General features: G+C 48.9%; 2 protein-coding genes and 1 long non-coding RNA gene across 3 annotated transcripts; 1 reads left to right on the top strand and 2 right to left on the bottom strand.

Annotated features, from left to right (window-relative positions):
* Positions 1 to 24: 24 nt before the first annotated feature.
* LOC112554455 (neurotrypsin-like) lies at positions 25 to 23,659 on the bottom strand. Its single transcript, XM_025222236.1, has 9 exons — positions 23,216 to 23,659; positions 22,754 to 23,068; positions 22,183 to 22,349; positions 21,838 to 22,006; positions 21,522 to 21,685; positions 21,195 to 21,357; positions 20,665 to 20,834; positions 326 to 518; positions 25 to 176 (listed from the first exon to the last, which is right to left on the bottom strand). Exons 1-9 carry the CDS (start codon positions 23,544 to 23,546, stop codon positions 25 to 27), a joined length of 1,824 nt encoding a protein of 607 aa, XP_025078021.1. The 5' UTR covers positions 23,547 to 23,659.
* On the top strand, positions 914 to 1,641 carry LOC112553860. The gene is made up of 2 exons (XR_003097133.1): positions 914 to 950; positions 1,421 to 1,641. It is a non-coding gene; the product is annotated as an uncharacterized LOC112553860 (long non-coding RNA).
* LOC112553859 (galectin-3-binding protein-like) lies at positions 23,653 to 26,882 on the bottom strand. Its single transcript, XM_025221331.1, has 4 exons — positions 26,727 to 26,882; positions 26,327 to 26,479; positions 24,482 to 24,598; positions 23,653 to 24,205 (listed from the first exon to the last, which is right to left on the bottom strand). Exons 2-4 carry the CDS (start codon positions 26,421 to 26,423, stop codon positions 23,913 to 23,915), a joined length of 507 nt encoding a protein of 168 aa, XP_025077116.1. The 5' UTR covers positions 26,424 to 26,479; positions 26,727 to 26,882; the 3' UTR covers positions 23,653 to 23,912.
* Positions 26,883 to 27,549: the final 667 nt, after the last annotated feature.

Consider the following 27,549-nt stretch of genomic DNA (forward strand, 5'->3'; position numbering starts at 1 on the left):
CTAGGGATTCCGCGATGGACGGACCTAGAGCTCTTCCCCGCGGTGGCCAAGCATGCGACACACCACCTGTGCTTCGTTATCTGTGAACTTGTTCATGCATATCTGGCCTTGTAGACCAAAGCGGCTGACACTGACGGACCCAGCAAGTTCATCTCCCGATATGTGAACTTGCACACCTGCGAAAAGTTTAATATAAATGTTAGGCTACCTATCACACACAGACATAGCTGCTTATTAATCGAATCAAAAAGAACAAGTTCAAAAAGCAGCTATCTCAAAAATAATGAAAAAGCTGATATGGGCTTAACAATGCAGACCACCTTACTTGTGTTCATTCTCCTGGGTTCTTCGTAACAAATGACAGAGGCGAGGCCGCGGACCCCATTGGACATCTTGGGGCAGGAGAAAGGGGCTCCCTTCCGTTTATTGCACACACTCAGGCTCTGGTCGTTAAAGCTGCACGAGACGTTTGTGTAAACCCCAACGGCTGTGTCGGATCCTGCAGGTGAATATCCAAGCTGCAAACACCAGAACACACAGAGCTGACAAGCCGCAGAGAGACCAAGATACATTTTCTCATGCAGTCGTCTAAAGCGTGCGTGTCTGAGACTTGTGTGCGTGTTAGGAGACAATAGGTAAAAATATAAGTTTCTTATATCAGGGCTTCTGCTAAGGCTAAATTCTTTGGATTTGAATTCTAACCCTTCTTCAGATTTCTAAGGGGTCCCTTTACAAAGTTGAAAAAAACCCCAACAAATCACTACTTTGTTCAACTGCCTTTCAGGCACACAAAGCACTGTAATGTCTAGTCAAAAACGGCGAGATTTCTGTGCCGTTAAGTCTGTGCAAGCATCTGTGATGAGCTTATGCTCACTGCAGGCCTGACGAGAGGGGGAGACAGGGGGGATTGGTGTACCCGGGCCCGCGGCTGTCAAGGGGGCCCGGCCTTGGTCAGTGGATTTTTTTTTCTTCTTCTCCTTTTCTTTTTCTTTTAAAGAAAGGTCTAAGGACAGAACACCCAAGCATTACACATGCAGAAGTTGAGTTTGAGTGTAGATACTGAGATTCGAATTGTAAACATACATTATATACTGGGAAAATAATTTATGATTACAAGTACAAGGGGCCCGGAGAGGTCTTGCCCGGGGCCCGGGTGGCTCTCGGCGGCCCTGCTTACAGTCTAAAATAACAGGCTGACAGTTGGCTCTCCATGGAATACTGTACTTCTTGGAAGTAAAATCTAGTGTAACATCGTCTTCAGTGTCATTTACATGAGCAGTCTCTTTTCTTCCATGCAGCTACTGTAGAATAGTGCACAAAGGAACTAACACCCATCAAGGTAGATAATATAGGGATAATCTATCATCCCAGGAATATTACTGTTTACAGGAAGACGAAATAAAGTACAGTATTATTGCAGGGTCAGAAAATGAACACGAAGCTGAAGTGTCCTGCTCCATTGGGATTTCTGGTCTGTTTTCTTATTTTCCACGTGGTGCAAGGTGGGACCTCAGGCAATGTGACTGGTACTGAGTGCACTGTACAGGAGTCGTAAGTATCCAGATGTGTTTTATTGTCAGCATTTCAAACGCACGTGGCCTAATGAAAGCTCTTGTCAAATTTCGTGATAAATTTGATATTAAAAAAAAAAATCAGATTTCTTGCCTCCTTTCATTCTACTCGCTTCTGAAATATTTTTCTTGATATTTTGATACACAGTTTATGTCAAGGTTTACACATACATATCTCACGGCCGTTGCCCTAGCCTAAAGGTTTAGTCGAGTGCGATGATAGTCAAACTGTCATGAGAATTCACCCATCATCTTGGAAGTTTCAGTTCAATAGGAGGGTCTGGTGCCGGTATAGTTAGGGTCAGGTGCCCGGAGGCCCTGGTGCCTAGGGAGGGTCAGGTGCCCGGAGGGTCTGGTGCCTAGGGAGGGTCAGGTGCCCGGAGGGCCTGGTGCCTAGCGAGGGTCAGGTGCCCGGAGGATCTGGTGCCTAGGGAGGGTCAGGTGTCCGGAGGGTCTGGTGCCTAAGGATGGTCAGGTGCCTGGAGGGTTGATGCCTAAGGAGGGTCAGGTGCAACACATTGAAAACACACTTCTAGTTATTAGTAACTTCATTTTGGTACTGGAAGCTTAGGGGAACCTCGTTTCCTTCAAGTTTACCGAACAGGAGGGTCTGGTGCGGAGGGTCTGGTGCGGAGGGTCTGGTGCGGAGGGCCTGGTGCAGGGAGAGGCGTGGCACAAGGCAGGACAGGGCAAAATCGGCGCTATATATATGGGGAGCAGGTGTGCCGAAAGGCGCGAGAAAGTGAACATGGCAATAGAGAAAGGTTACAATTAGCAGGTCAGGTGCGGAGGTTCTGGTGAAAACCTTGAAAAATGTACGTTCGAGAGGAGGGTCAGGTGCGGAGGGTCTGGTGCCAAACTTGGAAAATGTGTTAGAGAGGAGGGTCAGGTGCGGAGGGTCTGGTGCCAAACTTTTAAAATGTTCGTTTGAGCGGAGGGTCAGGTGCGGAGGGTCTGGTGCCAAACTTTTAAAATGTTCGTTCCAGCGGAGGGTCTGGTGGAAAGTGGATCTGGAGCCCAACTTTGAAAACTCACTTCTAGTCATTAGTAACTTCAATTTGATACTAGAAGCTTAGGGGAACCTCGTTTCCTTCAAGTTTGCCGAACCGGAGGGTCTGGTGCGGAGGGTCTGGTGCGGAGGGTCTGGTGCGGAGGGTCTGGTGCGGAGGGCCTGGTGTATGGGGAGGCGTGGCACAAGGCAGGGAAGTGATAAGTCGGCGCTATATATATGGGGAGCAGGTGTGCCGAAAGGCACTAGAAAGTGAACATGGCAATAGACAAAGGTTACTATTAGCCATGTAATGCTCACCCAGTTGTGGATTTTTGCATCGGCAACTGAGCGCTCGCTCGGCGTGCGACGCCCTCGGTCGAAAGTGATCGTTGTCTGCGTCCCGTCTGCTGCGAGCCAGTTTCGAAGCGGACCGAAGAAGGTGTGGTACGGGTTGGCTCGCTGGCGATTCGCGCGGCTTTCGCTGTCGCGTTTCCCACGGCTCAGGCGTGGGCTGGTTGAGCAGAGAGAGGGGTTCGTCGTAGTGCTCCTTTCGGCCAGCCGCGTCGGCGTAGCGAATAACGCTTGACTGTGTCTCGAGTGAAAGAGCGCGCCCGTGTCGATCGGGTGAACGCTCCGCACGTTGAAAATTTGAACCGATGATTCGGTTGCAAGAGCGAAAAGCACCCGTGAACGCAGGACCCGCGCTCCAGCGGCGACTGCTTCGTGGGAGTCGGTTACGTGTACACCCAACAGCATTCTGGTTGATCCTACCAGTAGTCATATGCTTGTTCTCAAAGATTAAGCCATGCTTCGTACGGTGAAACCGCGAATGGCTCATGAAATCAGTCGAGGTTCCTTAGATGATCCATTTCTACTTGGATAACTGTGGCAATTCTAGAGCTAATACATGCAAACCAACTACGACCCGTCAAAGCCGGGAAAGAGCGCTTTTATTAGTTCAAAATCAGTCGGGGTCTCGGCCCCGTCCCTTTTAATGACTCTGGATAACTTTGTGCCGATCGCATGGCCTCGAGCCGGCGAGGCATCTTTCAAATGTCTGCCTTATCAACTGTCGATGGTACGTGATAGACCTACCATGTTGACAACGGGTAACGGGGAATCAGGGTGTGATTCCGGAGAGGGAGCATGAGAAACGGATACCACATCCAAGGAAGGCACCAGGCGCGCAACTTACCCACTCCCGGCTAGGGGAGGTAGTGACGAAAAATAGCAATACGGAACTCTTTTGAGGCTCCGCAATTGGAATGAGTACACTTTAAACCCTTAAACGAGGATCTATTGGAGGGCAAGTCTGGTGCCAGCAGCCGTGGTAATTTCAGCTCCAATAGCGTATATTAAAGTCGTTGCGCTTAAAAAGCTCGTAGTTGCATCTCAGGCATGGTCGTGCGGTCCGTCTCGCGACGGTCACTGCGCGAAGCCTGAGCGTGCGCGGCTCTTCGCAGGGTCGTCTTCGCAAGAGGAACAACTGCGAAAGCATTTGCCAAGCATATTTTCATTAGTCAAGAACTAGTCAGAGGTTCGAAGACGATTAAATACTGTCATTGTTCTGACCATAAACGATGCCAACTAGCGTTGTGCAAGTGTCGCTTCATCGACTCTGAAACAAACTTTTCGGGTTCCAGGGGAAGTAGGGTTGCAAAGCTGAAACTTAAAGAATTGACGGAAGGTCACCACCAGGAGTGGAGCCTGCGGCTTAATTTGATTCAACACGGTAAAACACACCCAGTCCGCACACTGTAAGCATTGACAGATTGATATCTTTTTCTTGATTCGGTGGGTGTGCGCATGGCCGTTCTTAGGTGGTGGAGCGATTTGTCTGATTAATTCCGATAACGGGCGACTCTCTAGCCTGTTAAATAGTTCACCGATTCTTCACGCATCGGTGCTAACTTCTTAGAGGAGAAGTGGCGTTTAGCCACAAGAGATTGAGCAATAACAGGTCTGGCTGCCTTTAGAAGGAATCAAGGTGGATGTGACCATGCTTTGAAAACAGTGCGAACCCCTTGAACGTCCTTTGTGATAGGGATTGGGGGCTTGAAATTCTTCTTATCAACGAGGAATTCCCAGTAATTACGTCAATGCCCTTTCTACACACCGCGCTATATACATGGGGAGCAGGCGTCCCGAAAGGTTTATGTGCTTGGCTGATAAGTCAATGGTGCGAGGCTACCATCTGAGGGATTATGACTGAACGCCTCTAAGTCAGAATCCCGCCGAATATGTAACGATACTTTCAGTGCCGCTGCGGTACACGCCGCGGTGTCACAGCCGCGGCGGTGGTGAAGCCACAGGAAGGGGTCATCAGCCGCTCGCGGCCGAGCAGTGCGCGGCGGGGCCAGGACGATTTTCACCCATGCGAAGTGGAGATGCCAAATCATTCGTAGACGACCTAGTTCTCGGTCGGGGTGTCGTACTTAGTAGAGCAGCCACCTCACTGCGATCTATTGAGACTGAGCCTTGGACCAGGAGATTTGTCCGCATTCGCAGACGGACGCATCTCCGACGATGGGCTCGAGTCCCCCTCCTCAGTACAAAGGGGGAAAGGTGGTGATGCAGCTACCGGGTGCACCGGCACACCACTTTTCTCTCTTTTACTACTTCGCTTTTTTCTTTTTTTTTTCTTCAAAAATACCCAGGGGGAAGGCCTGGTGCAAAACTTTTGAAAATATTCCAGTTCGATGGGAGGGTCTGGTGCAGATAGGAGGGTCTGGTCAAAGACTTTGAAAAAACTTTACTCGTCATTAACTTCGCTTTGGTATTAGAAATTTAGGGGTACCTCGATTCCTTCAAGTATACTAAAATGGAGGGCCTGGTGCTATGGGAGGGTTCTGGTGCATACAGGAGGGTCTGGTGCAGAGGAGGGTCTGGGCGAATAGGAGGGTCTGGTGCGTGAGGGCTGGTTTAAAAAAAAAAGGAAAGTAATAGGGGAAAAATTGAACAAATGTTGCCCATAGCAGCAACGCTTTCTCCTTTCGCCGGTTGATCGCATTCCGAACAACGTTGTGTCTCTGTACACCAACAAAAACCGATCACAACAATACCCAGCCGATAACCGTACCAAATGAGAATTCACCATCATCTTGGAAGTTTCAGTTCAATAGGAGGGTCTGGTGCCGGTAGAGTTAGGTCAGGTGCCGGAGGGCTGGTGCCTAGGGAGGGTCAGGTGGCCCGGAGGGTCTGGTGCCTAGGGAGGGTCAGGTGCCCGGAGGGCCTGGTGCCCTAGGGAGGGTCAGGTGCCCAGAGGGTCTGGTGCCTAGGGGAGGTCAGGTGCCCGGAGGGTCTGGTGGCCTAGGGAGGGTCAGGTGCCTGGAGGGTTGATGCCTAAGGAGGGTCAGGTACCCGGAGGCCTGGTGCCTAGGGAGGGGTCAGGTGCCCGGAGGGCCTGGTGCAATGGGAGGCGTGGCACAAGGCAGGTATGGTTAAGGTCGGCGCTATATACCATGGAAGCAGGCGTCCTGAAAGGTGCGCGAAAGGGACCGTGGCTATAAAGCTTTCTATATATGAAATGCTCACCCAGTTTTGTATTTCATATCTGCAAATGAGCGCTCTCTCGGCGTGCGAAGCCCTCTGTCGAAAGCGATCGTTGTCTGCGTCCCGTCATCTGGCGAGCCGGTTTCGAAGTCGGACCGAAGAAGGTCTGGTACGGGGTTGGCTTGGTGGTGATTCGCGGCTTTCGCTGCCGCGTTTCTCACGGCTCAGGCGCGCGCTGGTTGAGCAGAGAGGGTTCGTCGTGGCTCCTTTCGGCCAGCCGCGTCGGCGCATCGAATAACGCTTGACTGTGTCTCGCGGAGGTCTGGTGCGGAGGGCCTGGTGCCAAACTTTGTAAAATGTTCGTTCGAGGGGAGGGTCTGGTGAGGAGGGTCTGGTGCAAAACTTGGAAAATGTACGTTCGAGAGGAGGGTCAGGTGCGGAGGGTCTGGTGCGGAGGGCATGGTGCCAAACTTGTAAAATGTTCGTTCGAGCGGAGGGTCTGGTGCAAAGCGGATGGTCTGGTGCAACACATTGAAAACACACTTCTAGTTATTAGTAACTTCATTTTGGTACTGGAAGCTTAGGGGAACCTCGTTCCTTCAAGTTTATCGCGAACAGGAGGGTCTGTTGCGGAGGGTCTGGTGCGGAGGGTCTGGTGCGGACCCTGGTGCAGGGAGAGGCGTGGCACAAGGCAGGGAAGGGCAAAATCGGCGCTATATATATGGGGAGCAGGTGTGCCGAAAGGCGCGAGAAAGTGAACATGGCAATAGAGAAAGGTTACTATTAGCAGGTCAGGTGCGGAGGTTCTGGTGAAAACCTTGAAAAATGTACGTTCGAGAGGAGGGTCAGGTGCGGAGGTTCTGGTGAAAACCTTGAAAAATGTACGTTCGAGAGGAGGGTCAGGTGCGGAGGGTCTGGTGCCAAACTTTTAAAATGTTCGTTGAGCGGAGGGTCAGGTGCGGAGGGTCTGGTGCCAAACTTTAAAATGTTCGTTTCCAGCGGAGGGTCTGGTGGAAAGTGGATCTGGAGCCCAACTTTGAAAACTCACTTCTAGTCATTAGTAACTTCAATTTTGATACTAGAAGCTTAGGGGAACCTCGTTTCCTTCAAGTTTGCCGAACCGGAGGGTCTGGTGCGGAGGGTCCTGGTGCGGAGGGTCTGGGCGGAGGGTCTGGTGCGGAGGGCCTGGTGTATGGGGAGGCGTGGCACAAGGCAGGGAAGTGATAAGTCGGCGCTATATATATGGGGAGCAGGTGTGCCGAAAGGCACTAGAAAGTGAACATGGCAATAGACAAAGGTTACTATTAGCCATGTAATGCTCACCCAGTTGTGGATTTTTGCATCGGCAACTGAGCGCTCGCTCGGCGTGCGACGCCTCGGTCGAAAGTGATCGTTGTCTGCGTCCCGTCTGCTGCGAGCCAGTTTCGAAGCGGACCGAAGAAGGTGTGGTACGGGTTGGCTCGCTGGCGATTCGCGCGGCTTTCGCTGTCGCGTTTCCCACGGCTCAGGCGTGGGCTGGTTGAGCAGAGAGAGGGTTCGTCGTAGTGCTCCTTTCGGCCCAGCCGCGTCGGCGTAGCGAATAACGCTTGACTGTGTCTCGAGTGAAAGAGCGCGCCCGTGTCGATCGGGTGAACGCTCCGCACGTTGAAAATTTGAACCGATGATTCGGTTGCAAGAGCGAAAAGCACCCGTGAACGCAGGACCCGCGCTCCAGCGGCGACTGCTTCGTGGGAGTCGGTTACGTGTACACCCAACAGCATTCTGGTTGATCCTACCAGTAGTCATATGCTTTGTTCTCAAAGATTAAGCCATGCTTCGTACGGTGAAACCGCGAATGGCTCATGAAATCAGTCGAGGTTCCTTAGATGATCCATTTCTACTTGGATAACTGTGGCAATTCTAGAGCTAATACATGCAAACCAACTACGACCCGTCAAAGCCGGAAAGAGCGCTTTTATTAGTTCAAAATCAGTCGGGGTCTCGGCCCGTCCCTTTTAATGACTCTGGATAACTTTGTGCCGATCGCATGGCCTCGAGCCGGCGAGGCATCTTTCAAATGTCTGCCTTATCAACTGTCGATGGTACGTGATAGACCTACCATGTTGACAACGGGTAAACGGGAATCAGGGTGTGATTTCCGGAGAGAGGAGCATGAGAAACGGATACCACATCCAAGGAAGGCACCAGGCGCGCAACTTACCCACTCCCGGCTAGGGGAGGTAGTGACGAAAAATAGCAATACGGAACTCTTTTGAGGCTCCGCAATTGGAATGAGTACACTTTAAACCCTTAAACGAGGATCTATTGGAGGGCAAGTCTGGTGCCAGCAGCCGTGGTAATTTCAGCTCCAATAGCGTATATTAAAGTCGTTGCGCTTAAAAAGCTCGTAGTTGCATCTCAGGCATGGTCGTGCGGTCCGTCTCGCGACGGTCACTGCGCGAAGCCTGAGCGTGCGCGGCTCTTCGCAGGGTCGTCTTCGCAAGACGAACAACTGCGAAAGCATTTGCCAAGCATATTTTCATTAGTCAAGAACTAGTCAGAGGTTCGAAGACGATTAAATACTGTCATTGTTCTGACCATAAACGATGCCAACTAGCGTTGTGCAAGTGTCGCTTCATCGACTCTGAAACCAAACTTTTCGGGTTCCAGGGGAAGTAGGGTTGCAAAGCTGAAACTTAAAGGAATTGACGGAAGGTCACCACCAGGAGTGGAGCCTGCGGCTTAATTTGATTCAACACGGTAAAACACACCCAGTCCGCACACTGTAAGCATTGACAGATTGATATCTTTTTCTTGATTCGGTGGGTGGTGGCGCATGGCCGTTCTTAGGTGGTGGAGCGATTTGTCTGATTAATTCCGATAACGGGCGACTCTCTAGCCTGTTAAATAGTTCACCGATTCTTCACGCATCGGTGCTAACTTCTTAGAGGGAGAAGTGGCGTTTAGCCACAAGAGATTGAGCAATAACAGGTCTGGCTGCCTTTAGAAGGAATCAAGGTGGATGTGACCATGCTTTGAAAACAGTGCGAACCCCTTGAACGTCCTTTGTGATAGGGATTGGGGGCTTGAAATTCTTCTTATCAACGAGGAATTCCCAGTAATTACGTCAATGCCCTTTCTACACACCGCGCTATATACATGGGGAGCAGGCGTCCCGAAAGGTTTATGTGCTTGCTGATAAGTCAATGGTGCGAGGCTACCATCTGAGGGATTATGACTGAACGCCTCTAAGTCAGAATCCCGCCCGAATATGTAACGATACTTTCAGTGCCGCTGCGGTACACGCCGCGGTGTCACAGCCGCGGCGGTGGTGAAGCCACAGGAAGGGTCATCAGCCGCTCGCGCCGAGCAGTGCGCGGCGGGGACCAGGACGATTTTCACCCCATGCGAAGTGGAGATGCCAAATCATTCGTAGACGACCTAGTTCTCGGTCGGGTGTCGTACTTAGTAGAGCAGCCACCTCACTGCGATCTATTGAGACTGAGCCTTGGACCAGGAGATTTGTCGCATTCGCAGACGGACGCATCTCCGACGATGGGCTCGAGTCCCCCTCCTCAGTACAAAGGGGGAAAGGTGGTGATGCAGCTACCGGGTGCACCGGCACACCACTTTTCTCTCTTTTACTACTTCGCTTTTTTCTTTTTTTTTTCTTCAAAAATACCCAGGGGGAAGGCCTGGTGCAAAACTTTTGAAAATATTCCAGTTCGATGGGAGGGTCTGGTGCAGATAGGAGGGTCTGGTCAAAGACTTTGAAAAAACTTTACTCGTCATTAACTTCGCTTTGGTATTAGAAATTTAGGGGTACCTCGATTCCTTCAAGTATACTAAAATGGAGGGCCTGGTGCTATGGGAGGGTCTGGTGCATACAGGAGGGTCTGGTGCAGAGGAGGGTCTGGGGCGAATAGGAGGGTCTGGTGCGTGAGGGCCTGGTTTAAAAAAAAAAGGAAAGTAATAGGGGAAAAATTGAACAAATGTTGCCCATAGCAGCAACGCTTTCTCCTTTCGCCGGTTGATCGCATTCCGAACAACGTTGTGTCTCTGTACACCAACAAAAACCGATCACAACAATACCCAGCCCGATAACCGTACCAAATGAGAATTCACCCATCATCTTGGAAGTTTCAGTTCAATAGGAGGGTCTGGTGCCGGTAGAGTTAGGGTCAGGTGCCCGGAGGGCCTGGTGCCTAGGGAGGGTCAGGTGCCCGGAGGGTCTGGTGCCTAGGGAGGGTCAGGTGCCCGGAGGGCCTGGTGCCTAGGGAGGGTCAGGTGCCCAGAGGGTCTGGTGCCTAGGGAGGGTCAGGTGCCCGGAGGGTCTGGTGCCTAGGGAGGGTCAGGTGCCCGGAGGGCCTGGTGCAATGGGAGGCGTGGCACAAGGCAGGTATGGTTAAGGTCTGCGCTATATACATGGGAAGCAGGCGTCCTGAAAGGTGCGCGAAAGGGACCGTGGCTATAAAGCTTTCTATATATGAAATGCTCACCCAGTTTTGTATTTTTCATCTGCAAATGAGCGCTCTCTCGGCGTGCGAAGCCCTCGGTCGAAAGCGATCGTTGTCTGCGTCCCGTCATCTGGCGAGCCGGTTTCGAAGCGGACCGAAGAAGGTCTGGTACGGGTTGGCTTGGTGGTGATTCGCGGCTTTCGCTGCCGCGTTTCTCACGGCTCAGGCGCGCGCTGGTTGAGCAGAGAGGGGTTCGTCGTGGCTCCTTTCGGCCAGCCGCGTCGGCGCATCGAATAACGCTTGACTGTGTCTCGCGGAGGGTCTGGTGCGGAGGGCCTGGTGCCAAACTTGTAAAATGTTCGTTCGAGGGGAGGGTCTGTGAGGAGGGTCTGGTGCAAAACTTGGAAAATGTACGTTCGAGAGGAGGGTCAGGTGCGGAGGGTCTGGTGCGGAGGGCATGGTGCCAAACTTGTAAAATGTTCGTTCGAGTGGAGGGTCTGGTGCAAAGCGGATGGTCTGGTGCAACACATTGAAAACACACTTCTAGTTATTAGTAACTTCATTTTGGTACTGGAAGCTTAGGGGAACCTCGTTTCCTTCAAGTTTACCGAACAGGAGGGTCTGTTGCGGAGGGTCTGGTGCGGAGGGTCTGGTGCGGAGGGCCTGGTGCAGGGAGAGGCGTGGCACAAGGCAGGGAAGGGCAAAATCGGCGCTATATATATGGGGAGCAGGTGTGCGAAAGCGCGAGAAAGTGAACATGGCAATAGAGAAAGGTTACTACTAGCAGGTCAGGTGCGGAGGTTCTGGTGAAAACCTTGAAAAATGTACGTTCGAGAGGAGGGTCAGGTGCGGAGGGTCTGGTGCCAAACTTTTAAAATGTTCGTTCCAGCGGAGGGTCTGGTGGAAAGTGGATCTGGAGCCCAACTTTGAAAACTCACTTCTAGTCATTAGTAACTTCAATTTGATACTAGAAGCTTAGGGGAACCTCGTTTCCTTCAAGTTTGCCGAACCGGAGGGTCTGGTGCGGAGGTCTGGTGCGGAGGGTCTGGTGCGGAGGTCTGGTGCGGAGGGCCTGGTGTATGGGGAGGCGTGGCACAAGGCAGGGAAGTGATAAGTCGGCCTATATATATGGGGAGCAGGTGTGCCGAAAGGCACTAGAAAGTGAACATGGCAATAGACAAAGGTTACTATTAGCCATGTAATGCTCACCCAGTTGTGGATTTTTGCATCGGCAAACTGAGCGCTCGCTCGGCGTGCGACGCCCTCGGTCGAAAGTGATCGTTGTCTGCGTCCCGTCTGCTGCGAGCCAGTTTCGAAGCGGACCGAAGAAGGTGTGGTACGGGTTGGCTCGCTGGCGATTCGCGCGGCTTTTCGCTGTCGCGTTTCCCACGGCTCAGGCGTGGGGCTGGTTGAGCAGAGAGAGGGGTTCGTCGTAGTGCTCCTTTTCGGCCAGCCGCGTCGGCGTATCGAATAACGCTTGACTGTGTCTCGAGTGAAAGAGCGCGCCCGTGTCGATCGGGTGAACGCTCCGCACGTTGAAAATTTGAACGATTGATTCGGTTGCAAGAGCGAAAAGCACCCGTGAACGCAGGACCCGCGCTCCAGCGGCGACTGCTTCGTGGGAGTCGGTTACGTGTACACCCAACAGCATTCTGGTTGATCCTACCAGTAGTCATATGCTTGTTCTCAAAGATTAAGCCATGCTTCGTACGGTGAAACCGCGAATGGCTCATGAAATCAGTCGAGGTTCCTTAGATGATCCATTTCTACTTGGATAACTGTGGCAATTCTAGAGCTAATACATGCAAACCAACTACGACCCGTCAAAGCCGGGAAAGAGCGCTTTTATTAGTTCAAAATCAGTCGGGGTCTCGGCCCCGTCCCTTTTAATGACTCTGGATAACTTTGTGCCGATCGCATGGCCTCGAGCCGGCGAGCATCTTTCAAATGTCTGCCTTATCAACTGTCGATGGTACGTGATAGACCTACATGTTGACAACGGGTAACGGGGAATCAGGGTGTGATTCGGGGAGAGGGAGCATGAGAAACGGATACCACATCCAAGGAAGGCACCAGGCGCGCAACTTACCCACTCCCGGCTAGGGGAGTAGTGACGAAAAATAGCAATACGGAACTCTTTTGAGGCTCCGCAATTGGAATGAGTACACTTTAAACCCTTAAACGAGGATCTATTGGAGGGCAAGTCTGGTGCCAGCAGCCGTGGTAATTTCAGCTCCAATAGCGTATATTAAAGTCGTTGCGCTTAAAAAGCTCGTAGTTGCATCTCAGGCATGGTCGTGCGGTCCGTCTCGCGACGGTCACTGCGCGAAGCCTGAGCGTGCGCGCTCTTCGCAGGGTCGTCTTCGCAAGACGAACAACTGCGAAAGCATTTGCCAAGCATATTTTCATTAGCAAGAACTAGTCAGAGGTTCGAAGACGATTAAATACTGTCATTGTTCTGACATAAACGATGCCAACTAGCGTTGTGCAAGTGTCGCTTCATCGACTCTGAAACCAAACTTTTCGGGTTCCAGGGGAAGTAGGGTTGCAAAGCTGAAAACTTAAAGGAATTGACGGAAGGTCACCACCAGGAGTGGAGCCTGCGGCTTAATTTGATTCAACACGGTAAAACACCCAGTCCGCACACTGTAAGCATTGACAGATTGATATCTTTTTCTTGATTCGTGGGTGGTGGCGCATGGCGTTCTTAGGTGGTGGAGCGATTTGTCTGATTAATTCGATAACGGGCGACTCTCTAGCCTGTTAAATAGTTCACCGATTCTTCACGCATCGGTGCTAACTTCTTAGAGGGAGAAGTGGCGTTTAGCCACAAGAGATTGAGCAATAACAGGTCTGGCTGCCTTTAGAAGGAATCAAGGTGGATGTGACCATGCTTTGAAAACAGTGCGAACCCCTTGAACGTCCTTTGTGATAGGGATTGGGGGCTTGAAATTCTTCTTATCAACGAGGAATTCCCAGTAATTACGTCAATGCCCTTTCTACACACCGCGCTATATACATGGGGAGCAGGCGTCCCGAAAGGTTTATGTGCTTGGCTGATAAGTCAATGGTGCGAGGCTACCATCTGAGGGATTATGACTGAACGCCTCTAAGTCAGAATCCCGCCCGAATATGTAACGATACTTTCAGTGCCGCTGCGGTACACGCCGCGGTGTCACAGCCGCGGCGGTGGTGAAGCCACAGGAAGGGGTCATCAGCCGCTCGCGCCGAGCAGTGCGCGGCGGGGACCAGGACGATTTTCACCCCATGCGAAGTGGAGATGCCAAATCATTCGTAGACGACCTAGTTCTCGGTCGGGGTGTCGTACTTAGTAGAGCAGCCACCTCACTGCGATCTATTGAGACTGAGCCTTGGACCAGGAGATTTGTCCGCATTCGCAGACGGACGCATCTCCGACGATGGGCTCGAGTCCCCCTCCTCAGTACAAAGGGGGAAAGGTGGTGATGCAGCTACCGGGTGCACCGGCACACCACTTTTCTCTCTTTTACTACTTCGCTTTTTTCTTTTTTTTTTTCTTCAAAAATACCCAGGGGGAAGGCCTGGTGCAAAACTTTTGAAAATATTCCAGTTCGATGGGAGGGTCTGGTGCAGATAGGAGGGTCTGGTCAAAGACTTTGAAAAAACTTTACTCGTCATTAACTTCGCTTTGGTATTAGAAATTTAGGGGTACCTCGATTCCTTCAAGTATACTAAAATGGAGGGCCTGGTGCTATGGGAGGGTCTGGTGCATACAGGAGGTCTGTGCAGAGGAGGGTCTGGGCGAATAGGAGGGTCTGGTGCGTGAGGGCCTGGTTTAAAAAAAAAAGGAAAGTAATAGGGGAAAAATTGAACAAATGTTGCCCATAGCAGCAACGCTTTCTCCTTTCGCCGGTTGATCGCATTCCGAACAACGTTGTGTCTCTGTACACCAACAAAAACCGATCACAACAATACCCAGCCCGATAACCGTACCAAATGAGAATTCACCCATCATCTTGGAAGTTTCAGTTCAATAGGAGGGTCTGGTGCCGGTAGAGTTAGGGTCAGGTGCCCGGAGGGCCTGGTGCCTAGGGAGGGTCAGGTGCCCGGAGGGTCTGGTGCCAAGGGAGGGTCAGGTGCCCGGAGGCCTGGTGCCTAGGGAGGGTCAGGTGCCCAGAGGGTCTGGTGCCTAGGGAGGGTCAGGTGCCCGGAGGGTCTGGTGCCTAGGGAGGGTCAGGTGCCCGGAGGGCCTGGTGCAATGGGAGGCGTGGCACAAGGCAGGTATGGTTAAGGTCTGCGCTATATACATGGGAAGCAGGCGTCCTGAAAGGTGCGCGAAAGGGACCGTGGCTATAAAGCTTTCTATATATGAAATGCTCACCCAGTTTTGTATTTTTCATCTGCAAATGAGCGCTCTCTCGGCGTGCGAAGCCCTCGGTCGAAAGCGATCGTTGTCTGCGTCCCGTCATCTGGCGAGCCGGTTTCGAAGCGGACCGAAGAAGGTCTGGTACGGGTTGGCTTGGTGGTGATTCGCGGCTTTCGCTGCCGCGTTTCTCACGGCTCAGGCGCGCGCTGGTTGAGCAGAGAGGGGTTCGTCGTGGCTCCTTTCGGCCAGCCGCGTCGGCGCATCGAATAACGCTTGACTGTGTCTCGCGGAGGGTCTGGTGCGGAGGGCCTGGTGCCAAACTTGTAAAATGTTCGTTCGAGGGGAGGGTCTGGTGAGGAGGGTCTGGTGCAAAACTTGGAAAATGTACGTTCGAGAGGAGGGTCAGGTGCGGAGGGTCTGGTGCGGAGGGCATGGTGCCAAACTTGTAAAATGTTCGTTCGAGTGGAGGGTCTGGTGCAAAGCGGATGGTCTGGTGCAACACATTGAAAACACACTTCTAGTTATTAGTAACTTCATTTTGGTACTGGAAGCTTAGGGGAACCTCGTTTCCTTCAAGTTTACCGAACAGGAGGGTCTGTTGCGGAGGGTCTGGTGCGGAGGGTCTGGTGCGGAGGGCCTGGTGCAGGGAGAGGCGTGGCACAAGGCAGGGAAGGGCAAAATCGGCGCTATATATATGGGGAGCAGGTGTGCCGAAAGGCGCGAGAAAGTGAACATGGCAATAGAGAAAGGTTACTACTAGCAGGTCAGGTGCGGAGGTTCTGGTGAAAACCTTGAAAAATGTACGTTCGAGAGGAGGGTCAGGTGCGGAGGGTCTGGTGCCAAACTTTTAAAATGTTCGTTCCAGCGGAGGGTCTGGTGGAAAGTGGATCTGGAGCCCAACTTTGAAAACTCACTTCTAGTCATTAGTAACTTCAATTTGATACTAGAAGCTTAGGGGAACCTCGTTTCCTTCAAGTTTGCCGAACCGGAGGGTCTGGTGCGGAGGGTCTGGTGCGGAGGGTCTGGTGCGGAGGGTCTGGTGCGGAGGGCCTGGTGTATGGGGAGGCGTGGCACAAGGCAGGGAAGTGATAAGTCGGCGCTATATATATGGGGAGCAGGTGTGCCGAAAGGCACTAGAAAGTGAACATGGCAATAGACAAAGTTACTATTAGCCATGTAATGCTCACCCAGTTGTGGATTTTTGCATCGGCAACTGAGCGCTCGCTCGGCGTGCGACGCCCTCGGTCGAAAGTGATCGTTGTCTGCGTCCCGTCTGCTGCGAGCCAGTTTCGAAGCGGACCGAAGAAGGTGTGGTACGGGTTGGCTCGCTGGCGATTCGCGCGGCTTTCGCTGTCGCGTTTCCCACGGCTCAGGCGTGGGCTGGTTGAGCAGAGAGAGGGTTCGTCGTAGTGCTCCTTTCGGCCAGCCGCGTCGGCGTAGCGAATAACGCTTGACTGTGTCTCGAGTGAAAGAGCGCGCCCGTGTCGATCGGGTGAACGCTCCGCACGTTGAAAATTTGAACGATGATTCGGTTGCAAGAGCGAAAAGCACCCGTGAACGCAGGACCCGCGCTCCAGCGGCGACTGCTTCGTGGGAGTCGGTTACGTGTACACCCAACAGCATTCTGGTTGATCCTACCAGTAGTCATATGCTTGTTCTCAAAGATTAAGCCATGCTTCGTACGGTGAAACCGCGAATGGCTCATGAAATCAGTCGAGGTTCCTTAGATGATCCATTTCTACTTGGATAACTGTGGCAATTCTAGAGCTAATACATGCAAACCAACTCCGACCCGTCAAAGCCGGGAAAGAGCGCTTTTATTAGTTCAAAATCAGTCGGGGTCTCGGCCCCGTCCCTTTTAATGACTCTGGATAACTTTGTGCCGATCGCATGGCCTCGAGCCGGCGAGGCATCTTTCAAATGTCTGCCTTATCAACTGTCGATGGTACGTGATAGACCTACCATGTTGACAACGGGTAACGGGGAATCAGGGTGTGATTCCGGAGAGGGAGCATGAGAAACGGATAGCCACATCCAAGGAAGGCACCAGGCGCGCAACTTACCCACTCCGGGCTAGGGAGGTAGTGACGAAAAATAGCAATACGGAACTCTTTTGAGGCTCCGCAATTGGAAATGTACACTTTAAACCCTTAACGAGGATCTATTGAGAGGCAAGTCTGGTGCCAGCAGCCGGTGTGGTAATTTCAGCTCCAATAGCGTATATTAAAGTCGTTGCGCTTAAAAAAGCTCGTAGTTGCATCTGAGGCATGGTCGTGCGGTCCGTCTCGCGACGGTCACTGCGCGAAGCCTGAGCGTGCGCGGCTCTTCGCAGGGTCGTCTTCGCAAGACGAACAACTGCGAAAGCATTTGCCAAGCATATTTTCATTAGTCAAGAGCTAGTCAGAGGTTCGAAGACGATTAAATACTGTCATTTTCTGACCATAAACGATGCCAACTAGCGTTGTGCAAGTGTCGCTTCATCGACTCTGAAACCAAACTTTCGGGTTCCAGGGGAAGTAGGGTTGCAAAGCTGAAACTTAAAGGAATTGACGGAAGGTCACCACCAGGAGTGGAGCCTGCGGCTTAATTTGATTCAACACGGTAAACACACACCAGTCCGCACACTGTAAGCATTGACAGATTGATATCTTTTTTCTTGATTCGGTGGGTGGTGGCGCATGGCCGTTCTAGGTGTGGAGCGATTTGTCTGATTAATTCCGATAACGGGCGACTCTCTAGCCTGTTAAATAGTTCACCGATTCTTCACGCATCGGTGCTAACTTCTTAGAGGGAGAAGTGGCGTTTAGCCACAAGAGATTGAGCAATAACAGGTCTGTCTGCCTTTAGAAGGAATCAAGGTGGATGTGACCATGCTTTGAAAACAGTGCGAGCCCCTTGAACGTCCTTCGTGATAGGGATTGGGGGCTTGAAATTCTTCTTATCAACGAGGAATTCCCAGTAATTACGTCGATGCCCTTTCTACACACCGCCTGTCACTACTAGCGAGTGAACGGTTTAGTGAGGGGTAGCTGGCCTCCGCGTCGAGAGTCTGAAAACGTCTATCAAACCGGAGGGAAAGCTTCTGCCGAGTCAGGCTCTCAGTAACGCCCCGGACTCTCGCGTCGGGGGTGGCATCAGCGAAAGTGTAAAGAGAGGCACATTCTCGCGTGGCTGTTCCCTACCTTTACAATTTTTTTCATTCATTTCGCATTTTGTTGAAACCTTTCAAATATCGTTGCAAAGCAGATGAAAAGAAATGAAACAACTTTAGGCGGTGGGATCCCTCGACTCGCACGTTGCCAGTTGCGTGAATTAATGTGAATTGCAGTACACTCTAACCCTAACCATTTTCAAAAAAACAAAAAACAAAACAAAAGCAAACAAACCCGGGGGAGGGCCTAGTGCAAAACTTTTTTTTAACAAAAGTTCCAGGTCGATGTGAGGGTCTGGTGCACAGGAGGGCCTGGTGCAAAACAAAAAATTTGATTCATCAGTTTCTTCGCTTGGCATTAGAAGACTTAAAAAAAAGTTCCACTTCGATGGGAGGTCTGGTGCAGAGAGGAGGGTCTGGTGCAAAGGGAGGGCCTGGTGCAAAACTTTGAGAAAAAAATTTGATTCATCACTTTCTTCGCTTTGGCATTAGAAGCTTAGGTGGTACCTCGTTTCCTTCAAGTATACGAAAAGGGAGGGCTGGTCTGAGTGAGGGCCTGGTGCATATAGGAAGGTCTGGTGGTAAGTGTGAATGTGAGTGTATGCGTTTGTGATGCGAATGTGATTCGTGACCTATAATTTCACAGTTGTCATGCTCGCACTTGTTTTGTAAGACTTCTGTAACTAAAATATGTCTATGCTCCTTAGCCAAAGGAATAGGAAAAGATTAACATCTTAGAAGTAGTCGTATGATACGCCATTTTGTCTCCGTCTTTCTATTTTTTCGTAGCATGTATCTCGAGTTAAACAACATTTGCTGCTTACAGAACAGAGCTGAGGTCAACGGACAAAGTGGTCACGGAGCTCGCCTATCGCAGGAAGAATGTTGCTGCGCAGGGTACACTGAAGATGGTGATACATGTATCCGTAAGTCCTCCAACTCTTCTGACCTCGTGATTCTGGGTTGCCCTCTGCATAACTTTGTTTGGATGGTTGATTAGGCGTATCCATCCACATCCGCGCACCTGCATCCTGTCGCTAGTCGACCCCTCACACCTTCCCTCTGTCACGTGGCTGTCACCCGGCCAGCGACCACCCTACCCCCACATCGCCAGCCTCCACCCTCCCTGTGTGCGTGCTATGTTCCACCCACTAACTGCGATGTCGCACACTACCATACAGTATAGTAAATCGAGTTTATTGGCAAATAGCATTTGACAAGCAGAACATCAGTGTCAATGAGAGTGACTAGCGTCTCAAATTGACTGACAATAATGAAGTTTGTGAGAAAAGCTCATAAAGTTTTTAGTCAGCAGGTAAAATGACAATATTAGTACTGTATAACTTTGTTCTATGAACTATTACGATTCAGCTAAAATATTCTAAACATTTCTATTTTTCTGTCATTTTTACAAAACATTCTAATCTCCTTAAATATTAAAAGTATTAACACTTACTAGCTAACTAGTCTTTAAAACAGTTGCTTTGTCTTCTAAAACTGAGCAGGTATTTTAACGGCTAGTGACTGATGGGGGTTTGAAGTCGACCGAGTTTATGCTTCGTAAAAGTTGGATGAATTTCAAAATTTTCTGCTTTAAAGAGTCTGAAGGCGACAGTTCAGTTCAGATATTTGTTTACGTGTAACAGCATGCGTGTGTGTAGTTATTGTGTGTGTATGTGTGCGCGCGCGCGTGCGGTTTTGCTAAAGAATAATATAGGAAGGGACTTTCGATAGGTGCTGCGTGTTTGTTATGTAAGTTGATAAAAATGATAACTGATGTGCTCTGCTGTTCGTCGCAGCAAACACTTTTTTTAATGAGTTATTAACGACACTCGATGAAGACTTGTTAGGCATTTACTTCTTCGGTTCTTCCTCTTTACATGTGGAAGTATAAATCACTTACACAGAGAACATTTCCTTGCACGTCAGTGAGCTTAGTACAAAAGCGCAGCACTTAGAACACAAAGGCGATGTGATACATCTACCCGTTGTTCTAATCTGTCGAGGTTTTGACATCGCTGCTGACGTAACAGTCCTTACTAAAGGGGGGGGGGGGTCTGTGGAGCGGGTGCTATAAGTCTGATCCTTTAACATCATTTGTTCCTCATTTACTAACCACTCGCATGTAAACAACTTTATGTTCAAGTAGTGATGTAGATCCTAGTGCACTTGTCCTACTGTTTGCAGTCTATATTTCGTTACTGAATGAAGTGTAGATATTGAGATTCGAATTGTAAACATACATTATATACTGGGAAAATAATTTACGATTACAAGTACAAGGGGCCCGGAGAGGTCGTCTGTCCCGGGGCCCGGGCTGGCTCTCGGCGGCCCTGACTCACTGTACTTGGGATGCTCACTTTCTTTCCGTTCCTGAGACGATGATTTTAACCACACTGTCAACATCTTGGAACTCTTCCCGGTAAGGGAAAAAACTCAGTGCAAGGGAAGTAACTCTCACCTTGTAGCAGACGACGTCAGACACTACACTTACCCAATTTTGTATCTGTTCTTCGCCCAAATTTGAAGGGGTCCCCTGAGACCCCATTGACGAAAATTGAAGGGGTCCTCCGAACTTTTAATGCGTATTGTACGCAATTTTTTGCGTAAGCAGAAGCCCTGCTTATATTATATATTTTATATATGATGTAATTTATCTGAATTAATAGCATAGTTACCGTGTTACAACACATCTCTCTTCCGTCAGTGAAACCGAGTTCACTGCAGACCTTCTGGGCATCGATCTTGTTCCACCCGTCATGGCACACATCATACCACCCCTCGCCTTCAGTGTACAACTGCACTGTTCCGGCATTGAATGTGTCGACAGACGATGTCTTAAGACGAACTGCAAGAAAACAAATTGGTGTCACACAAGTGCAAAAAGAGCAGTAGGGTGAAAATACATCTTTTTTTGTAAAACTCCGTTACAGTTCCAGATACTTTATTTTCCCATACTATACTTTATGTTTCCATTTTCCACCTATCTAAAATTAAAGTGGTAATTTTCACCCTTCCTATTAATCAGGTCAACGCACGGTTTTCACAAACTCGGGTTAGTAAATGTGTTTTCCTACAGAAATCCATGATGTATAACATGCCGAACATCCCTCGACACTTCTCGGTTATTACGCCTTGAGGAATACAGTCTTTGCTAGTTACTGCCACTTCCCTCCAGAATCCTCCCTGAGACACATCTAATGCTAACCTGCAGCGTTGATGCAGCGAACAGCCACAGGCCTGCTTTGTCTACAGGCGCCATCTCTGAAGAGGCTTTGATTGCAGTTCTGGAAAAATCCTTCAGGCGTAATACAACGGACGTTTGCGAGCACGATGTTCGAAGGTTGACCTTTGAGGGGTCCAGTGTACACCTGTTGTGAAACTGCTCTTATCAGAAACTGATGAAGCAGCTAAAGCAAGCACGTACGCACACACAAACACAGATAGTTTTCATTGACTATACTTTTCATTTTAAACTAGCAGGAAACAATTAGGTAAAGTGTTTAAAAGCAACAGAGCGGATGAAGCTACTCACGTCACCATGCTGGTAGCCCATCTGTCTGCAGGCTGCCTCTGCTTCCATTTCACCGAAGGAGTCTGCGCACACACTGCCCCAGGGCAGATCCCCCACGGCCACCTCCAGTCGACCTGCCTTCATTTTCTTCACCTCCTGTCCGCCTTCCAGTCTCATCTTAAAGACTGCAATGAAGACAGGGGCACATTAAGAGCTGGACGAGCTGGAGGCTATGCACTATGATGACTATATATTTAAATGAGTACAGATCACGTGGTTAAGACAGGGTAATGACAACACAAATGTCGCTGAGGGCGCGATTCATGACAAGACTTACCGTCCTTAGGATCGTTGTAGCAAAAGACGCCGATGCTGGAGAAGCGATCACAGTCGGCAGTCCTTGTCGTCTGCAAACACGTTTGTAGCGTCTTGGCATCTTGATCGCAGACGAACTGACCTCTGTATATGTTGCCGGTGCCAGCACCAAACCTGTGGTTTATGACGCCCTGTAGCATAGCATGCATTCAGCTTCTCAATTAACTTGTGATGAATGTGTCACACGCACACACACTATGCGAAGCAAATATATTTAGGACAAATAGAAAAAGGAATAAGAAGAACAAAAAAGAGGAGGTGATGGTCAGAAATGTAGCGAATCTCGAAGAGAAGAACACCCACTGACCGTTCCATATCGGAATCCCAGGGAAGCACAGGCGGCATTTATTTCGTTCCGTCCTATCTTGTCTGCACACACAGTTTCCCATATTAGGCCATTTCGAGAAACTTCCAGGCGGCCGGAAATGTAGTTGGTTCCTGACTTGCCGTTTTGTACTCGCGTGTGTAAGGAACCTAGAAAATAAAGGACACTTAGAAAAACTGCTTCAACCTATGTACTGGGTCAACATTACAGCATGTGATTAAAAAAAAAAAAAAAAAGAAGCTTGGTGGGATCGCTGGGTATGTCCCTTAATTAGCTAGAAACTCTTACACACAAGCACACACAAATAAACTGATAATGCTATTAATTGCTAGCTCCATAAAGCAATTATATAAAATAATGCAACCTCTGTAGCGACAAGTCTATTGCGTGAGTTTTCTCAATTTCTTTATGATCTGTATAGACTCCTGTCTAACTGACAACAATCGCACCCGATTTCCAATACATTTTTATTTATTTGATTGGTTGTTTGCTGTTTACACACTCTCTTTGTGAATTTGGTATTCCAGACACTTAAAAAAAAAAACCAACTTACCATCATGGGTACACTGGGCGCTGGCAAGGCGAGGTTTAGGTAGACACACCTCTGATGTTTTCCAGAACATGTTTGCGCAGTTTTTCAGACTAGCCTCATCACCTTTACATTCCAAGACCGTTCCCCACAAGGCGCTTGCATTCTGCGTCCCGACATCGTCCCAGGTTCGCCCATCCGTGTAGCCCATACTGCGACATAACACCCTGGCACTCGCGTCATTCCACTTGTGGTCACAGACCACACCCCACTTGCCGTTGATGGAGATGTTGAGAAGGCCAGAAGCCGAGCTGCCATCGCCGAGTTCGAAGGACAGACCTGTGTAGGGAATACGGCAATCATTGGACTAAAGGCTTGAGAGGCTAACCCCTGTACTTATTCTTACAGAAATGCCAAGAGAGGGAATATATATATATAAACCCATTAAGCCCAGTATTTTGAGAAAAGGTAAAAATGTAATCTTACCTTGTTCGTCGTAGCACAGAACTCCGGCATAGTGCTGGCTTTTACACTGCGTGATGTGCCCCCAGCCTGCGTGATTGCAGTCACCAAGGCGCCTTTCCCTTCCTGTGCACTTGAATTTCGATGACCAGAAAGGTTTTTGCTGTTCTTCAGTTCTGAGGCGATTAAACATCTCGCCATTCGCGAAGCCCAGCTCCCTGCACGCCACCTGGGCATCAGCGTCGTCCCACTCGTCGCTGCAGATGTGTCCTTCCAGTCCGTAGTACTTAACGGTCACAGCACCCGTGTATGACTCTCCAAGTAAACTTATCTGGTACTCTGCAAACAACCGCATGATCTTAGCATGATTTGTGATACATTTTGCTGTTCATGAAAGCTTGTTTCAGTTACAGTTGTAGCAAAGTATGACCCTGGCTATGAGCCGTCACGCTGCAGTGTGTGTGTTAGTGATTAGGAGGAGGGTAGGGTGTTACAACTGGACATGACTCTAGGTCCAGCTAACCCCAAAATACAGTGACCAGACACTTTGACCTCCTCAGACGACCCTTATCTTACCCTAAGCCCTATGTTCCCTCCCTCAGCACGATCTGACGCTAGACTTCCTCCTTGGGAAGGAAGCGGCAGACTATCATTGTGTAATATGTTTACAGCACTTCCACGACCTCGTTAATAATATTTTCCATCGATGACTGACTTTTTATTAACTAATAAACATCTGTAATTGTGTTATTGTCATGTAATTTATCCGCAGGGTCACCAGTAACATGCACAAGTTGCGGGACTTACTGTTTTCATCCTGTTTGTTGTAGCAAGCGACAGCCGCGTAGTTGTCCATGTCGCAGTCGCCGTCGATATTGTAGGAGCAGTTACTGAAGGTACTCTCGTTCCCAGTGCACGTGACATCAGTCACAAAGATCTTATGGTAATTCGTGCCATACACGTTGCAGCAGACGATGGAGGCACTGTTGTAACCCAGGTCTCTGCACACCACATCTGTTGAAAAGAAGAATTATATTATATTAAGCTCTTTCAGTAAGAAGGATTGGACATTCGTGTATGCATGTGGTGAAACATAGAACACACACAGACACACAGAAAATTAAAAGAAACTAAAAGAAATTTGTGCAACCATGTGGAGTTCTAAAACAGTGTAAAGCACATTGTACTGGAGTAATAGAAATACCTTAAAAAGAAATACACCAGAAAGACTACTGCGAGTAGGGCAGAAGACAGACAAGACTAGTAGATGAATTAAATAAGTCAACTTACTTGCAGCGGATTGGTCGAAACCAGTGGCACAAACTGGACTAAACCGGTCTTTCTTGTAGTTAAAGTGTACCATACCGTCTGTACTGTCATCAAGTGTATTCCCTTTTTCCAATCTCACTAGAAGAAAAAAAAAAAAAGCCACAACAAAAGTCAGTACAAGGTTTTGTCCACGTACACACACACATTTGCGCCACTGCGTTGTATTGTCTGTTCTCGTGCTCCAGTGCAACTTTCTGGCGATGATCTCACCACATGGATTGTGAAAGAGAATGATATGAAGAAAAACAAAAATAAACAAAAAAGAAAATACTCAATATGGTTAAAAGTATAAACATTTGAGCCTTCAACTAATTGCCTTTCATGGTAACAGAAAAATGCCGCAAACTGGAACAAGGACTACATGCAACTCTGGCCCGAAGATGAACCCAAGCAGTCAATCATTTTTTTTTTTTTGAAAGGAGAAGAGAAAAAAACTACGGGCCAGGATAGTTTGTCGAAAAGATCGTGGGTGTTGTCGAAGCGCTCTCATCATGTTGGAGGAGGCTCACTGAAGAGTGCGAGCTAAAGTCCTTTTTGCAGGTTTGCTAAATTTAGCAAATTGTGGTGTTTGGGCTCATCACAAGCTGACGTTTCTTTAAGAGCACAAGTACGTCCCGTGAAACATATTTGATGCATTCACTGGCTGCCTCTTTAGAGGAAGAGCTGAGAAACTTGTGAAACCTTTTATCAGGCATTACAGGCGTTTGCAACATAACAAATTAAGATAGGATACGTGCTAACAAACTACACAGTCAAACATGGAGTCAGTAGAAGCCGACTTCACATGAGAGTAGGGGAAGTGATGGGTACAACTGTGGGTGTCATCACAAATGCATGTATAATGCAGCTGACATCTATGCTGATATTCCGCACACACGTTTGTAAATCTTTGCAGTCAGCTGCCTTAGAGACTTTAAACATCTTTTAGTATTGACACGATGGGCCTCTGGCAAGAGAACCACAGCTTTTGTTTGGTCGAGTTACACGAAGAAGCTGTCATCTCCAATGGTACACATGGCCTCCTTTGTTAACACCTGCTTTTGTGAATGTGCGACGTTACTGGGAGAGTGGGGGAGGCACTAAATGAATAAATGTAGTTTTGTGAATAAAATAGACTAGAAAGATATTTATTTCGGAATATTTATTTAAGATGATGCACACAGGGCTGCAAGTTTCTGATGGCAAGAATGTCGCAGCGTGTATTGCAGCCTTGTAAGCCCAAGCACAGCCGAAGGGATGAGAGGGGTAACGAGGGTTGGGACTGGGAGGGAGGAGGCTGGACGTGTTGTGGACAGTAAACATGAGGCATCACACTAGTCGCTGTCCCAGCGGCTCATGGGGCGTACAAGCCAGTGCTTAGTGGCCCTTGAGATCGAGTGAACCATGTTTGCATTACACCGTTTACATTACTTGAAATCATGTTATAAATTCATGCACTCGAAATATCTACTTGCAGTGGCTGCTTACATTGTTCACTGAAATAGTTTTAAAAGCTCAAAATTGTGCAAGTACCCAGAAAAATAATCGACAGCCGACTGCAGACTTTACTTTAAGGCCGTTACGACTTTTAAAGATGTTCAAGAAGAAAATTGTCACGTGTGAGGAAAGCACTACTGAGGTAGATGTCAAATCAAGAAATGTCATGGATCCCTAAAGTTTGCAATACGTTAAATAAAAACGGTAAACAAAATCCCTGTTTGGTCTAAAATCACACTAGCATCATATTAATTTTTGTGTTGGTTGTGGGATTCCTTGCAAATATGTCCACGTGACACAGGTAGAAGACAGAAAACATAAAAATCTTACCTCTCTGTGCTTTTGTGGAATCCAAGAGCATCACCAAAAAACAAACTGTAGTGAGTAGCAGGACGCCATGCGACGTCCACTGGCGACGTTTTGTCATCTTCTGACAATATCGATGAAAACCCGCACGATGAGCAGAGAAACCGCCAAAACACTGCAAACAACGACAGACAACACACAGTAACTTTTGTACATCCACAGATACGTAAAGCAGATTTTGTTTTGTTTTTTGTTTTGTTTTTTTATTTTGGTCATTACGCTTGATCACTGCAGTTGTCCCTCGGACCCCAATTCGCTTTTTGATATCGAAAATTATAGACATTCCCCCGTAAATCTCTGGCTTCAGGTGGCTCACGTGGAACTGAACATTAACAGCTCTGATCACAATCAACAGGACAGTACTCACCTTCACCCTGTCGCAAGCAGCAGACAATGAAGGCTGACAGTCGTTGAAGGAAGAAGCTGGTAAACCTGTGCTCGCTGTGGCGCTCACTTGCCTTATGGACACATAGCTGATCCTCCCGCTTTCCCCCGTCTGGCTCAAGCCTCACCTCTGTCACAGGTCACAGACAACTACAGGCCCGCCCCCCAGATCGCCGCTTTTATACTCAGCCCGGGTGGCAGTACCTTCCTGCCAGGTAGGCGTATACCTACAGGTGTGCTTCAGGACACTTGCATTGACCACAGGTAGTCGCCGGCGGCGGGTTCAACTTTCTGGGTCAGTGAGCACCGAACTACGCATGAAGATTTCTTTTGATAGTCAGCGAGAAAGGCGAGCAAGGGGCAAAGGCTGATATAGGCCTGTATTCATCCTTCTGTTGATCCCAACGACGACAATACATGATGTGTGCATTTGACTTTCTTGTCAGTTACAACAAATAAGATAAAATATTTCAAAATTTAGTAATAATAAATAAAATACTTTAATATTTAGTTTACTGTGTGCAACTCTTCCGTCTCGCCAACACTCAGTGTTGCCCATTTTTAAAGTGTTTATTGCGAGAGTCTGTATAAAGTCTGTGTCTAATAGTTTAGCCTGATCACACTGAATAATTTCTGACACAAAAACCCTGACAAATTATTTTTTAAAAGCAACATATGTTGATATGACAAATAGACATAAATAGATTAGGAGCTGTACTGTAAGAAAAAAAGGAGAAATATAACAAAGACGAACAGCAAAACAGGAAACAGTAATAATAACAAATCCACTTATATTGAAGTAG

Source organism: Pomacea canaliculata, linkage group LG13, assembly GCF_003073045.1.
Source record: "Pomacea canaliculata isolate SZHN2017 linkage group LG13, ASM307304v1, whole genome shotgun sequence".
In the NCBI taxonomy this organism is placed as follows: Eukaryota; Metazoa; Mollusca; class Gastropoda; order Architaenioglossa; family Ampullariidae; genus Pomacea; species Pomacea canaliculata.